Source organism: Populus trichocarpa, chromosome 13 (assembly GCF_000002775.5).
Source record: "Populus trichocarpa isolate Nisqually-1 chromosome 13, P.trichocarpa_v4.1, whole genome shotgun sequence".
Taxonomy (NCBI): Eukaryota; Viridiplantae; Streptophyta; class Magnoliopsida; order Malpighiales; family Salicaceae; genus Populus; species Populus trichocarpa.
The window spans coordinates 6,765,851-6,782,077 of record NC_037297.2 but is presented as its reverse complement, the minus strand read 5'-3'; the positions used below and the strand labels follow the sequence as shown (position 1 = coordinate 6,782,077).

Here is a 16,227-nt window from a genome sequence, read left to right as displayed (position 1 = left end):
TGTTAAGGCTCTAAACAACCATCATCAAACTATTTTCATTAAATGAAACTTGTAGACACTAAGATTAACCAATATGGTAGTTGAGATTTGTAAAAACAACGACTTTCTCTTTTTATGTTGGAATGCGATGAAACTTTCTCTCTCCTTATCAATCTAGGGACTGAAAAAATAATAAAAATAAAGTTTGGTACAAAAACTGAATTTATAAAAACATAAGGGACCAAAAAGATCTAATTTTGGAAATTGGAGGACTAAATTGTACTTTTTGCACTACCTTTAAAGACACCATCTATTTTCTTGGTTCATTTTCTAAGTTGGTTCTTCTTTTTTTAATTTTATCTCTACACAACAAACATGAAGCAATTCGCTATTATTTTTGTTATTAAAGAACTTCATTGATAAAAAAATTAAAAAAGTACCACTCTAGTACATAGTACATTTAGAATATGTAAATAGCATTTAGCATGATTCCAAACCATTTTTCTATTTTAGTTTATTTTGTTATTATTATTTCAAAATCTCGATGCTCTAAATCTTTTACCACATATGCACATATTAAATGAAAAAAAATATATTATGTTTTTTTAATCATATTTTAGTTGTTTTAGTGTATAATATGAACTATAGATGTGTTATTACCTATCGACTTTATTATTTGTATCAAAAGTACAACTGTGCGAATCTAGAAACCATTCAGTATTAGAAAGTACAAATCCAACCAGGTGACGAAACATACAGCCCTCCACAATGTCCATTAATTATTATTTTTTTAACCTTGCTTTGGGTTTATTTATTTTTATGTTTTAAAAATATTTTTAAAAGAATTTAAATTTTTTTATTTTTTTATTCAAATTAATATTTGTTGATATTTTCAAATTATTTTAATGTGTTGATATCAAAAATAATTTTTAAAAAATAAAAAAATTATTTTGATTCATTCTGAGCGAAAAGTACTTTAAAAAACAATTGTTACCACTCTCAAATACCCCCGAAAACGAATACAAATAAAGAGTTGTAGAATTTTATATTTTATCAAAATTTTCTTGAACGCGAATCTTAATTCTTTAAAAGAAATTTTTGAAATTTTTTTTTATTTTTTTCTTTACTTTAAATTAATTAGTTTTTATATTTTCAGATCATTTTAATATACTGATATTAAAAATAAATTTTTTAAAATAAAAAAATATTATTTTAATATATTTTCAAATAAAATAACACTTTAAAAAATAATCAATCCTTCCATTTCAAACATCCCTAATTGTTTCAAATAACCTAAGATATCTTGCAGGAAAGGTAAATGCACCTTCCTCTCCAAACAACATAGTGAGAATTTAAGATTCTTGGGGTTTTTTTTCTTTTTCTGATTCCTCTCTTCGTATATCAAAAAGCTCCACAATATACATCTAGAAAATAAAAAACACCATGGCTCAGTCACTGGACCCATAACAAAAATATCATAAGTTTGGGACAGAGAAATTTACTTTCATGTAGTCTCAAGTTCAAGCTCTGTGGTTGCTAATATGATGATTATTGGAGGCTTACATGGTCGTTAACTTCAGAGCCCGTGGGATTAGTCGAGGTGCGCGCCAGCTGGCCCGGACACCCACGTTAATAAAAAAAATATCAATATTGTATCGTACTATAGTATATTCTCTATATTTCTTGGTTTATTTTATTTAAAAAAAACTACAAAATTACAAAAAATTAGGACCAAACTCATTCCCTTATTGGTGTGGGGGGGGGGGGGGGGGGGGATCTTTTTGAAAGGATTTCAGCTAGGTATGGAAAAAGAAAGTTAATTTTTTTCTAGAATTGATCTAATTAACTATAATCTATATTATTTCAATATCTTTTCATTTTAAATTATATTTTGTTACTTCTTAAATAATCAAGCTTTTCTCGATTTTATTGAAAAAAATCGCAATTAATATATATGGTGATATGAATCCTCATACCGTGATCCATTTATTTTTATGTATACTCTATTTCTTTGTAAACAAGTCTTGTAATGTAAACTATAAAACAAATAGATAGCACAAACAGTTTCACATTTTTTTTTATTGTTTGTAAGAAAATAATTTTGTAACCAATTTTATGCTATTTTCAACCAAAGACCCAAACAATTTCGACAAGAAGTTTATTTGTTTTTTTTCCACTGCTCTAAATTTCTAGAAATAGCAAAGTAAATCATAATACGAGTGATACTTTGATTCAAATATAAATCATAAAAGTAAATAAAATAAGATTAAATGAATTAAGAAATTTAACTTATTATCAAATAAAATAAATTGATTGATCTATATATAAATATCAAGTGTAACATCTAGCAACGTATCATAATTTTTTAAATATTAAAAAAAATCCTTTATGATTTGAATTAATCTTTAAGTGACTAGTTTTTTTAGTATAACTAGTATTCCTTCATAAAATATATTTAGATTTAGATATTTGAACTTGGAATGTGTCTACTTTTATCGAATTATATTCATTATCAACATAATAATAATTAATTCTTTGATAAGATTTGAAACTCTTTTTCAAATTTCATTTCACCTTACGTAAGAATTTCTCAATCAATACTATTTGAGAACACGCAGAACATTTTGCCTAATTAATCTAGGATTATGAATCATCTCTTGATCAGCTCAGTACCTTCATATAACTTATGTTATATCTAACATTTGTCCATTTGTTACCTTTGATTAAGATAATGTGTAGTCGAGATCAAAATATAGAATTTCCTTTATAAGATATCTTGATAATATCAAATCTAAGGATCTCTTATATAATTGTTATGTGCGTTTTTCATAGACATGTGTAATCTCTTCATATGGAATCCTTATGCTAATTAGTTCATTGTGTTTTTTATTTAACAAGCACCCATATATTAGTTCTAAATATCCCTTGTCATAACCCAATTTTTAACCCCCCCTCAAAGTTTTTAGAAAAAAATGTCTTCAAAACCATTTTAAGAAATCATTTTTAAAGAAAACATTATCATAAAAAAAAATATTTTCATAAAAAATCTTCAAAGAAAAAAGGTTCAAAAAATAAAATACAGTTTGGGTTGCAACCAAGGTTGTTAAAATCGTGAGTTAACTCGTAAAATCTTATCTAACGTGCTAAATCGAACTAAAAACTCGAAACCACTAAAATCGAACTTAACTTGTGAAAAATCGGTAAAATCAGTTGGTTCGATTTTATGAGTTTACTAAATTTGTAATATAAACCAAGTTAGGTTCAAATTTGTCCTTAAAATGTCTGCTGACTAGTTTTGCGAGATTGAACATATCTTTCAAACCATATATGGGATATAGCTGAAATTTTATAGGGAAATATTAGATACATGAAAATATATTGTGGTAAAGTTTCAGGTCAAATGAAATTAGGAAACATAATATTTTAGATAGTCAAATTTAGTAAACTAATATTGTCAAATATGTTAAACAATATCTTCGTATATTGTTTGGGACATATCTAAAGCTACTTGTAGAATTTTGATTCAATTAAAGTTGGGATAGAAACTAGACATATGAAACTTTCAACTATATATTGCAGGCTCAATAATTCATCCAAATGAGAAAGAACGACATGTTTGAAATCAAGACTCAAATCTGTCAAAAATATACAAAAATTCGAGATTCAGGCTACATGGAGGAATTTTAATATGAAGACTTTTTATTATTTTATTTATTTATTTAATTTTAAATAATTATTTTAAATTTAAATTTTTTTCTAGCGCATTAGACATTGTTTAGGGGTTTATTTCATTATTAAATTTATGTTAGTTAATTACTAATTTAAACTCATTAGCTTGAAACCAAAAGGGGTCTATCAAGATTTATTGTGATGGAAACAACCAGGTTGTCACTAGGTTTATGTGCTTCCTACCTTTCAGTGACTTCCTTGTATTGAGAAATTTTATTCTGAGACTTTTTATTTCTCTATATCATTAATTTATTAATTCATACTATCTATCTCTCTTATTTTATTTAGATCACTCATTGATTATAATATTATTGACTTATTTTATCAGATTTTAATGTAATTGAATTTCTTGACTAGAATTATCAATATATAATTAGTTAATAAAATTACTTATGATTTGATAATTTTACGAAATAAATTTACAATTTGAATTTATATTATATTTTTGTATCATATTAAAAAAACGTTTTTTACAACTTTAATTGCAACTATTAAACTAGTCAAACAATCATGCAGTCATGCAAATTATATGCGCCGACAAGTCACATGACGTTGACGATGAAGCATGGAGGAAAATAATCAAAGAAAGAGAGGGTATTATGGAAAATGTGCCTGAGCAGACATTAGGCATTGTACGAAATGACCCCAGGCCAGATGGCCATGCATGCTTTTGCTAAAAAGCATGCATAACATTTAATATTTCAATATCAGAGTCTTGAAATTGAAGTATCTTCACTCACTTCTTGAAAAATCTTTTTTTGATTTTTAGCTTTCTGGAACCAATACTCATGAGTGAATCACTGTGGCATGTGAGTTGACTTTCCTGTGGACTCGTACACATATCGCAGGCTTGGAATGATTTTCTCGCCCTATATTTTTCACGTGCTTTTTCATTTTAGTTGAACCTATGGGATTAGCGTGTCTCGGGTTTTATGCTTTTTTTCTTCTCAATTGTAAGTCAGTTTCTGGTCACATTGTAACAAAAGCTAAATGATATAGAAAGTTATTCTAGATCAATAAATTTTTTTGACTTTTTTTTTTTTTTTTCCAGTGAATGGGTAGCGCCCGCGTCATTAAGGAGACGCGTGCGACACTTCTCGATATCCAAATCTTTTCTTTCATATGGTGTGGCGCGTATAGACAGATAATGGTTGGATTGCTGCCGATGATTGATTATTTGCGTTTTTTCTTTCTTTTCTATTTCCTGACAACTAAAGTGTACAATTGTCCTCCTTTTGTTGTTTATCAAATTAGACAAGTTTTTCATACCTAAGTAACTTGGATCTAGACCCAAGCGCCTGGGCTTGGTAACCATGACAAACCCATACACCTGGACCTGACAACCATGTCGACCTGTGCCTGAGTCAAAAAATTTAAATTTTTTCAAAAGCACGATTGGACTGCAAAAATAAACGCTACCTCATTCAAGCATGATTTTTCATTCTTATGCAATAGAACTTAACTGTAAACTCTTTTTTGTTTGTGCAATTTATTTTATAAATTTGTTATATTTAAAGAGGAAAGAACGAAAAAAAATTTGTTGAGTTCTAAATGATTTATTTCAAGTCTTCAAAAATAAACTTCTCTTTTTTGTATGAATTGTGGATAAAAATATTAATTTTATGTTTCCATCTAAGTATTTGATAGTTTTTTAAAGGGTTCATGCTTTTTTAAATTCAAGATGTTGTTGCATGATGTAATTGTCAAATTTTATTACAAGAAAAGTTTATTATACATTATAACCATTAGTGTAAGATCCCACATCGAAAGCGAGCGTCCAGAGCCAGGGCCTTATAAGTGCATGCTCACCTTGACTAGTAAGACGCGTTTAAAACCTTGAGGGGGGACCTGGGTGGAAGCCCGGTGATTGGTGGACTGGGAGGCCAAAAGGGGACAATATCTGACAAGGTGAGTGTGCTGCGCTATTCTGAAAGACGCGTTTTGAGGTTATGCGTGGCTGCCAAGAACAAACCCGTGAGGGGGACCTGGGTGGAAGCCCTGGACATGGGTGGACTGGGAGGCCCAAAGTGGACAATATCTTGCTAGTGAGGTGGGGTGTTACAATTAGTATATATAGAAATTTCAAATATATGATCATAAGAACAATTATAAGTGAATTCCTATATTTTCAAAAAAAAACACAGGGGTCTGGTATGGTTGTTATACCCAGACGCTTGAGTCTGACTTTTTTCTTAACAATACATCAAAAGTCCATAAGGAATTATTAGTTAGGTATCCTTAGACCATTCAACACATTTGCATGAGTATTTTGGTCATCAACAAAACCGTTACCTTTGTCTGACTTACAAAAAATATGCAAATCCTAGATGCTAGAACCAAGATACTCGGGTCTGACAACTATTCCAGGCCTAAGAGCCTTAGGTCTGGCAACCATGTTAGACTCGCGCCTGGGTCTGACATGACCTAAATTTTAAGGATCAATTAATTGATTTTATTGAACAAGAGAAAAAAGGAATAAGTTATAATTAACGCTCTTAAGCTCACTTTTTGCTATTTAAGCATATTTATCAGTCCCGGCTTGGCGAGTCAACCCGGGACTCGGATGACCCAACAGAACCCGGTAGAGACCCATTTTTTTTTCAAATGTGTTTTTCCTCCTAGCCAAAGACCCTTTTTTTTTTCCATCATTTTCAGTTGGTTACTAACCCACATCAAAGTCACGATATAAATATTATAAGAATGTTTTATTTTTTCAATGTGAGATTTGAAGCCTATATATATATATATATATATTATGTCCACAAGAAAAACAAATTGTGTTCTTTCAACGTGGAATACAAAATCTTTTTGGTTTAAATACTTGAATATAATAAGATAAGATAATATCTTTTCAATGTGGGATAAAAAACCTTTTGAAATAATCTTTTAGCTTATATCCACATGGATTATTTCTTAATTTTTTCATATGAAATATTAAAACCTCATTTTTTTTTAATTTTCCCGGGTGACCCACGTTAGGCCAAGCCCAAAAAAATACCAGATTCGTGCCTGAGTCTGGCAACCATGCTAGGCCCAAGCGCTTTGAGTTTAGTAACCACGCCAGCCCAAGCGCCCTGGGTCTAGCAACCATGTCAGGCCTAAGCTACGTGGGTTTGGCAACTAGGTAGGTGCCTGGGTCTGGCGTGGCTGCCAGACTTATGCAACTTGAGCCTGATAAGGCTGCCAGGCCCAAGTTGCTTGGGTAGGCATGACTGCCAGACCCAAGGTGCCTAGGCCTAGCATGGTTTTCAGACCCAAGTATTATGGGTCTGGCATGCCTGCCAAACCCAAGGCGCCTGGGTCTATCATAACTGCAAGACATGTTAGAGAATAATATAAATCACATCTTGGGACCTCACCTAATATCTTAAGTTATTGTGTTGAGATGATTCTTTGACATAATATCAGAGCCTTGATGACCAAGCGGTCACGATTTCGAATCTCACAATCCTTATTTATTTGATAAATTAAGCATAAGGTAATGTGAGTCTGTGCAAGTTTTAAGCCCAAAGAGCTTTCACTCAAGGAGGTGTGTTAGAAAATAATATAAATCATATATTGAAACTTCATCTAACAGTTTAAGTTATTAGGTTGAGATGATTATTTAATAAGACCCACATGTCTTAGATCTAACAAAAAAATTAAGTGAAGGTTTAAAAATTAACCACTTAATAATTTTTAATAACATTATTAAAACATTCTTCCTACTTTTCATATATTTTTTTAAAGGGAACAATATACTAGTCATTCTCTAGTTGAAGTGGTTTTGGTGCTTCAAGGTAGTGGGAATGTGTTCGTTGCTCGGATCCTCTAGCGTTTGAGTTTCCTTTGCTGCCCCGAGGCTTCGTTTTCTTGCGATGTGGCTCTTTCTTCTCCTTGGGTGTTTTTGTCCTAGGTCGCATTGGGAGGATTGCCAATTTCGTTTCTGGTATGCCATTCGGTTGGTGTCTGGCGACCTAGTTAGCTTTAGCTTCCCAGCTCTCCTTTGCTGCTCGATTAGGTTTTTTCTCCTCTCTAGCTTTGTTGTCGTTGCTATGTAAGTTTTGTTATTTTTTCGTGCCTCCTTATTTGAGTAACTTCTAACATTAGTTAGTACTTTGACTTCTCTAAGAGCCATGTTTTTTTTGCCTTTCCCTTATAATCGAATGGCCTTTGGTTTGCGGGAGGCTATATAAGCTTTTTCCTTCCTTCTTCTTCCTTCAAGGAAAAAAAAAGAAGAAGCCTAAGTCTCTTTTTTGCTGCATTGCTTTGGCTACTATAGGGTGCTTTGGATCTGTCTTCTTGCTCCACTTAATATTGATGGTTTTTAATTTAAATATTATAAATTTAACTACTGCTATTACATCATGAAATAAATAATACTTATATCAAATATTTTTTATTGTTCCATTAAACTATCTATAATTTCATCACGTACGAAATTCATCTGACAAGGACTACAATTTTCTTGGTTTCTTAAGCGCGCAACAACATCAGAAACAAAATTGGGATTGCGATCAAATTCTGCAAATGCTACGTCATCAAGCGATCTCCTTCTAATTTTTTGAATAAAACACAATGAAAAATAAAAATAAAAATTGAATTTTTTTTAATTGGGTCAGATCCGTTTTAATACATTTAGTTTTGGATCAGACCCGATTCGGCTGGAACAGTTGAGAGTGACTCCACTGTTCACGTGAGCAGTGGAGTCACTCTCCACTGTTCACGTAAACAATGGAGTTTTATTCTCCACTGTCCACAAACCTGCGATTTATTCCAAATTTTGTGTGGATTCCATGTCAACAATGAAATGCGTTTTATCATAACCAAACATTCAGTTTGTATGATTTATTTTAAAAGAAAAAGCTACCGCATAAGCAAACAAACGAGTAATAAAAGGTTTATAATCTTTAATCTTGCGGTTGCTTGCCATGTTCTTTTTCTCTTGTCAGCCGTCAGTTTTGCCTCTGCTTTGTCTGTTGCTATTAGGCTCTGCTATCTCATCTTTTATGATGCTCTCCTTTTTCCCCCTTTTAATTTTCGTTGCAGAGGGCTGTTACCATTTGTTTTTTGTTTGTCGAGGTTTGAGGCGCAGGGCTGCTCCTTCCCTCTCTAGGTTGGTTAAAGTTTTTTGTTTTTGCTCAGCTCTTTTCCCTTTTTTATTCCCCTTTCCATTGGATTGTCGGCTCCATAGCTAGATGTTCTTGCAGCTCTACTTCCACTTTTTTTTTTCCAAGTATTTAGTTCCATTTTCTTCAATATATACATGACTGTTCACAGCTAGGTACTCTAAAATGGACTCCAGCTAGAACATTCTAATGGGTTGTCCTTTCAATTTTTTAGACGAGGAAATCTTTACCAACAATTCACAATTGAAAGCTCTAATTAGGTGATGCATTCTGCCTTAATTAGCAAGGTTATCTCTTCTAGTTAGAGGGCTGTGTGGGTCAAAAAGAATCTATTTTCCCTGTAATTTACTTGACCAATTCAGTTGTTGAAGATCATCATCACATGTGATGCTGAAGGGAATCCTTCAATGCGTGCGAAGAACGTTGTGTATAAAGATGTGCTTGCCTCTCTATCAATGTCTTGAAATCACATGTGATGCTGAAGGGAATCCTTGAGTTTAGTGTCATGTGATATACTTCATTGTTCATAGACTTGGATTATGTTAAGTTGCTTCATTTTCGTACAAAGAGAGTGAAGTGCCATCACATCCAAGTCTATTGTCGAAAAAGTGAAACACCATCACATTTTAATGTTTAGGTAAATTATTGCAGGCCGCAAAAACCAAGCCAATTAGTAAAGAACAATTTGATAAAACAGGAGATCTTGCTCTGCATTTCTCAAACCACCTCGCTAAAAAGTAAGCTCCCATGCGGCGGAGCACTCTCTCTTTCCTTGCCTACAATTAGACATGTCCGGGTCATTTTATTTTGAGGTTACTGTCAAGGAGACATTGAAAGACTTCCACAGATTTTTGAATCAGTAATTCAGACCATTTTCCACGAATCATCTCTTTGCTCAGGACACAGCCATTGGCAAGTCCCCTTTGCAAGCTCAAGCTAGCACACCCGATCTCTCTGTAAATTCTGGGCAATTTGGCATTTCCAAGTACATGTAAATATGGAGGCAACTAGTTCCTGCTTTACCTCATGCTAAATACCTACCATTGAGTTATTATCAATCCCTGTTCAGCTCATGCATTGCTAAAAGCCACTTCGGTTTACTCAAAGAAACTACTTCATCTGGCTGTTCTGAAGAGTTGTCACCTCTGAAAATAGTGAATTTTTTTTTGTGACAGAAGAAGGGGATATTCATAAAGAACAATTTCGGTCCGAATCAATTTAATCCTACATCTTCACCAACAATTAACAATAAACTTTTTTAATGTAAAATCACGAAAGCACATTAAAATACAATTATACACCACTCCTTTGCATGAATTTAGACAAGGGCAAGGGGAAAGAAAAAATCTCCATGACATGCAAGATACACCCCTACGTGTAATCAAATCAAATGAGGGAAAAACAAATGATAATACAAACCTCTTCCTTATAAACCTATCTGAAAATCAGAAGCAAAAACAACAAAGTAAACAATCAGTTGAAGGATATTATCAAATATACCTGCCTGCTAAATAGGGCACTTGTCAGGCCATAACTGGTTACCGCCCCCCTACTTCTGGTTGCTAGTTCCCTTCTTCTTGAGTAGGTTACTAAACTTGCGGAGCAAAGGCTTCTTCTTCTTCTGTTGCTGCTGCTTTGAAGGCGAGCTTCCACCATCATCAACATTCTCTGTTGAAGATAAACCATTTATTTGATCAAAGCTCTCACCACCATCCACCTTGGAGTCCGCTTCGTCCTCGAAGGAGGATTCGTGCTCTGTTTCTCTTTCTGGTGAAAACTCTTTCTTTTCAATCTTGCAGCTCTCCCACATCTTAAATTCAACCTCCACAGAATCATCCTCCTTCTCTTTGCTCTCATCTTCCTTTGGATTTCCATTCACATTCTCAAGTTTGTGTGCATCCATCTGAGCAGCCTTGTTTGTCGCGCCATTAATCTGTTCCTGTGCATTTTCCGTGTTCAGCTCATTGGATAGCTGTAGTGGAAGCTCCATTGTGGGCTTCTCTTCTCTCACATGTCCATTTTCTTCAGAGAACTCAACCACCTTTGGAAGCAAATCATAGTCCTTTTCACTATCTGTGAGCTCACCATTTTCCTCCACTTGCTTTTTAGCCATAGCTTCCTCAAGCAACTTAGATAACTCCTCGACCTTCTTATGCAAGGAAGCTTCCTTAGTCCGGAGCTCTTCATTTTCCTGAAAAATGTTCTGAAACTCATTTTCTTTGTCCAATAAACTCTCTTTTAGTTTCATGCTCTCAACCCTTGCTTCCCCAAGAGCTTCCTGCAAAGAAATCACCTCAGCTTCTACTTCCTTCAGGCTATCCTTCAAATGAGCTTCTTCATCCCTCATTCCACAAGCTTCTTCCTCAGTGTGTGTCAGCAAATTCACTAACCTATCTATTTCTTTTTCCAGCGAGGAATTTTCTTCTTCTGATTTCCTTAAATAATTCCCCAGATTTTTTTCTTTTTGATCCCATTCAGCCTTGGAGTTCTGAAATTGATTCTTGGATTCTTCAACAGTGTTTCTAAGAAGATCAATCTCATGTTTTGCATCATCAAGCACAGTTTCATATTTTTCATTAGTTGCCTTTAGGACCAATCTCAAGTCTTCTATTTGGGTTTCATAGTTTTCATGCTCCACTTGATTGGATACCAGCCTTTCTTTGGCTTCCCTTGCTTCCGCAGAAACTTCATGTAAGGCTGAAGCTAAACTCTCCATTGCCTTCTTGCTCTTTTCCTCCTCATCTCTGGAATTCTCCAACTCAGTTATAAGTTTGTTTTTCTCTTCTAACAGACTTTGAACACTAGAAGCTGCAAGCTTCTCATTGTTCAAAGCCTGGGCTTTCTCCTCCTTCACAGTTTCCAACTCAGACATCAGAGACTCGACCTTTTTTACCATGACCGATGCTTCTTCCTTTACCATGCCAAGAGAATGTTCTGATTCTTCAAGATCCCCTTTCTGTCTTCTAATTGTCATTTCCAGCAACCCAACCTTCTCTTTAAGAGCAGCAATTTCAGTTTCCGCATCATGCAATAAATCATTGTTTGCTTCAAGTTGTTTCATGACTGAACCTAATGACTCCGATGCAGATCTCTCCAACTTATTTGCTTCCTCAGCTTGCATCTCTAGTTCCTCAACCCTGTTTTTCCACTCCTCTACTAAGTTACATGCATAAGATTCGGCCATCTTGGCAGCTTCAAGCTCAACATTGAGCTGTTCTATGAAAGCCTCTCTTTCAATCAACTTATCCTCAAAATCTTCAGATTTCTCAAGCTGTTGTTTCAATGAATCTATCTCCTCATTAAGCTGCAACACTATCTTGTTGCTTTCAATGGCCTCTGTTTCAAGCTTTGAATCAAGTAATACATTCAACCGGGTCAACTCAGATGAAAGCATCTCCACCTTCTCTGCATGAATCTCAGCAATCTTAGTTGCGTCATCAGCGTGGCTCAGTGCCTGGTTCTTTGCATCAGTAATCATAGCCAGTTCTTGTTTCAACCTTTGAAGCTCCTGAGTGGTAGAGAGAAGGGCGGTAACATCCAAAGCATGTTGGCTTCTTACAGCTTCAAGCTCTTTCTGCCATTCCTCTTCCTTCTTCTGGGCATCCTCAATCCCAGCCTGTTCCAACTCAACAGCTCGGAACTTCTCAATCTCAGAATTCTCCTCGGCTCGCTTTTGCGCCACCAAAGCTTCTTGAAGCTTCTCATTTGCATCCTCAGCAGCTTTCTGTGCCTGTTTCAGTTCATCAATTGCTTGTGCCCTCTCTTTTTCAATAAATTCTATCTGTTCCCTTGCTTTCTTTAAATCTTCCTGAACAGCATTCAATTGAGCCTGCAACTCTGAACCCTTCACCACTCGTGTCTTTGGTTTCTGATAACCAAATTCATTCAATCAATAAATGCAGGAAAGCAAAAATTTCACTTTCCATTCAAAATAAAACATAGCTAGGACAAATGCAGCTCCATTTCAACAAACTTCCTTTTACATCAAAAAGCATTAACTGAAATGGCACAAGAAACATGCTCTAACATCCAATTTCTCAATACTAGCATTCATAGTTTCCCCATAAGGAAACATATCCAATTCAAGAAATTTCAAGAATCAGTTTTTCCCATGCTTTCATTTTTGTTACAAGGAAACGATATCCATTGAAAACAATGTACCCCAAAAGTTCCTTCTTCCAGAAACCAAACACATATTTGAAAGCAGAATCAAACATGCCATAAAACGTCAAAGATGAACCAAGAAAAAATTGTTGCATTTATTCACACTTACTTCAGGGGGTGTAGCAGTAGTGACCTTTGGTGCCCGTCGATCAATTGTGGGCTTTGAGTTAATGGATCGCGGTGATCGGTCAACTGAAAGACGTGAACTTTGCAAGGGCGATGGTGAATCAGACTCTGATTTAGCCACTCCTCGGCTCAGTTTACTAACTCTAGGAGTTGCTGGTGATGGTTTGCTAGGAGTTTCAGACAAACCAGATCTGTTCAAGATTTAAAGTACCGCCATTACACTATCACATAAAAACCCACTATATATTAAACACAAAATTCAAGACATACATAAAAAAAAAATTCAACCCCAATCAAAATTAAGATGGATCTACGCCAAATTTGGGAAACATAAATCAACAATTATATTAGTCCACACTTAGATCAAACTTATCCACCAGCATAGATATAAAGATACATAAATCAAATGTTAACTTTTGAGGCAGAAATGCTAAATGAACAGATCCAAATAAGAAAGAAACTAAATCACAAGAAAATAATAATGAAGCAAAGATCAGGATTAAGACAAATAAATGAAGCGAAACCCACTTCAAATGTTAACTCAAAATCCAAAATTGGTAAAGAGGGAAACTCCAGTTGCAGTGAAAAAGTAGAGTGACACAAAAAGAAGAAAAGAAAAGGATATGCACTTTGAATTCAAAACCCCCTAGCAGATCAAACCCAACAATCACATAATCAAGAACGAAAATTCCATATTTGGAATCAAAATTTAAATTCGCAACACCCATTGAAGTAAGAACAGCAACTGAAAGGAAAAAAATAATCAGATCTTATTCTTACCTGGTTTTCGAAGACATGTTGGAGGCCGAGTTGATGATAGGGTAGCAGAAGAGCAGATAGAAAGAATGTGTTTTTTTTTTCTTTGAATGAGATGTGGGTTGTGTTGTAAATGCTAAAATGCTGACATTGTGTAAGAGAATGTGATGTAATGTGGGTGTTTATATTTTATTTTTGTTTTTTGTTTCTTCTTTTCTTTCAAATCAGAGAGACATATAGGGATGTAGAGAAGTGACAGAGCAGAAGAAGTAAACACAACACAACTCAAGTAGTTGAAGTTAGAACCAAAACGAAGGTAGTTATAAAAAAAAGATGGGAAAAAAAAGAAAGAGAATTTAAGAAGGAGAGACGAGAACCAAGTTATTTGGGTTGGTGTTCCTGTCTCCAGTGGTTAGGCCACTCGTACGAAAGTAGTTCCACTCTCTCTCTTCCCTCTTTGTAAGTTACTCCTTTAATGATGATTTTTTATATATATATTATTAATATGGATATTCGGCTAGTTTGCGTACACCTCGATTAATTTTATGGTCTTGAAATTAATAGGTTTATGAAACTCAAACTGGTAACTTTTAAAAAGCAAATCTAGAACCTGACCAGTTAAACTACATCTCTTCAGTGTCATGAAGTTAATGATAATTTTTTTATTTGATATTATAGATGTTTTTTAATTAATTTATATATTGATCAAAACTATTTTTCTAAAATGGTTTTAAAGATGATGATATCAATTTAGTATATTCAGGATAATTTAATAGATTTTATTAGATATTAACTTTAAGATTTAAAATAACCAAAGAAATTGAATAAATCTAAGGTTTGTGTGGTTACGGAAAATATACAGTGTCCTTGGATAGCGATTGGTTATGATTCTAGAACAGTAAAGATTGGGATAATGGAGACAAGATAAAAAAAAAAAATACAAGAAAGAATTGTATTTGATAATAGTTTACAAAACAAAATAATTGTCTATATATCTTGTTTGGTTATGGTAGACAAAACAAAATAAAATATAATATTTTTTTTTACTCTTAATATATATTATTCTTAAATTTACATATTTAAAAAATAATAATTAGATATTATTATTTTTACATTAGTTTATATTGAGTGTGGAAATTAATAATATTATAATAACCCTAATTATAAAACTATGATTGACTTGACAAGTTGATCCTGGACTTAGACTAGTTCGAGTTTAAGAAAAAATAGATGAATGATTGACTCGACCTGACCCTATCAAAAACCTAAGTCAAGCCGGGATAAAACAAGAGTCAAGAACTCGTTGACTATTTTGAAAACAAAATTGGTCAAAATAAGGTTGCTTTGATTTCATTTTTTTTAAAATTAGGTCAGCTAGGTCGACTATCTCGACCCATGACCTAAACCTTTCCTCGAGTAAACTCTCAAGTCGGGTTTTAAAACTATGATAATAATCACTTTTATCCATATGTTCACTCGGGTCAACTTGTGTTGACCCTTTCGACCTGTGACCTGGACCTTGCCCCGGTCGACTCCCGAGTCGGGTTTTAAAATTATAATAATAACACCTTTTATCTTTACACTAACCCAGGTCAACCCGGATTGACCTTTCTAATCCGTGACACAAGTCTTGCCCTCGGCTGACACCTGAATCAAGTTTTAAAACTATGATAATAACCAATTTTATTTTATATTGACCTAGGAAAACTCGGGTTAACCCTTTTGACACGTGATTCGGGCTTTACCCCTGGTCAATACCGTATTCGGGTTTTAAAATTATGATAATAATCATTTTTGTCTCTACATTGACCCGGAATCAACGATCAACCTCACTTGTAACCTGAGTCTTACCTTGAGTCGACTCTCAAATCGAGTTTTAAAATTATAATAATAATCATTTTTATTCTTACGTTGACTTTGGTTAACCCGATTGATGACCCAGGCCTCAACGAGTGACTCGAGCTTTGCCTTAGATCAATTCCCAAGTTGGATTTTAAAACTATGATAATAATCATTTTTAATGTTACATGTTTTAATTGAACAATTTAGAATTGAGAATTGTTTATAAGAATATTTTAGAAATAATAAATATTATCTCGAGAAAATATCCCCTGTATAGTTTTTATTTTAAAAGTACAGAAATTTATTTTAAAAATAAATTTATTTTTATAATTTTTTCTTTATCTTTTCAAATAAATATATTTTTATATTTATTGTATCCGACAGTAACCAAACTTTGTCGTCTGTCAAAGGTATTTATGCCACAGGTTACTTTTCCAGAGGTTTGTGTAACGAAGTTGAAACCTACTTTTAGGAAATGTTGATTATCTGCTTTGCATTTGAATTTTTATTTCCGAGTATAGAA

The 16,227-nt window shown here is 33.6% G+C and overlaps 1 protein-coding gene across 1 annotated transcript; it reads right to left on the bottom strand.

Annotated features, from left to right (window-relative positions):
- Positions 1-10,058: 10,058 nt before the first annotated feature.
- Positions 10,059-14,288, bottom strand: LOC7493904 (WEB family protein At3g02930, chloroplastic). Its single transcript, XM_024583479.2, has 3 exons — positions 13,887-14,288; positions 13,090-13,297; positions 10,059-12,684 (listed from the first exon to the last, which is right to left on the bottom strand). The coding sequence occupies exons 1-3, from the start codon at positions 13,901-13,903 to the stop codon at positions 10,366-10,368; spliced, it is 2,544 nt and encodes an 847-aa protein (XP_024439247.2). The 5' UTR covers positions 13,904-14,288; the 3' UTR covers positions 10,059-10,365.
- Between the last annotated feature and the right edge of the window lie 1,939 nt (positions 14,289-16,227).

What these genes read in the sequence shown, in the direction of transcription:
- LOC7493904 (XM_024583479.2), bottom strand. An exon ending in CTACTGCTACACCCCCTGAA is followed by an intron (nt 12,685 to 13,089) that starts GTAAGTGTGAAT and finishes TTTGGTTATCAG; the next exon opens with AAACCAAAGACACGAGTGGT.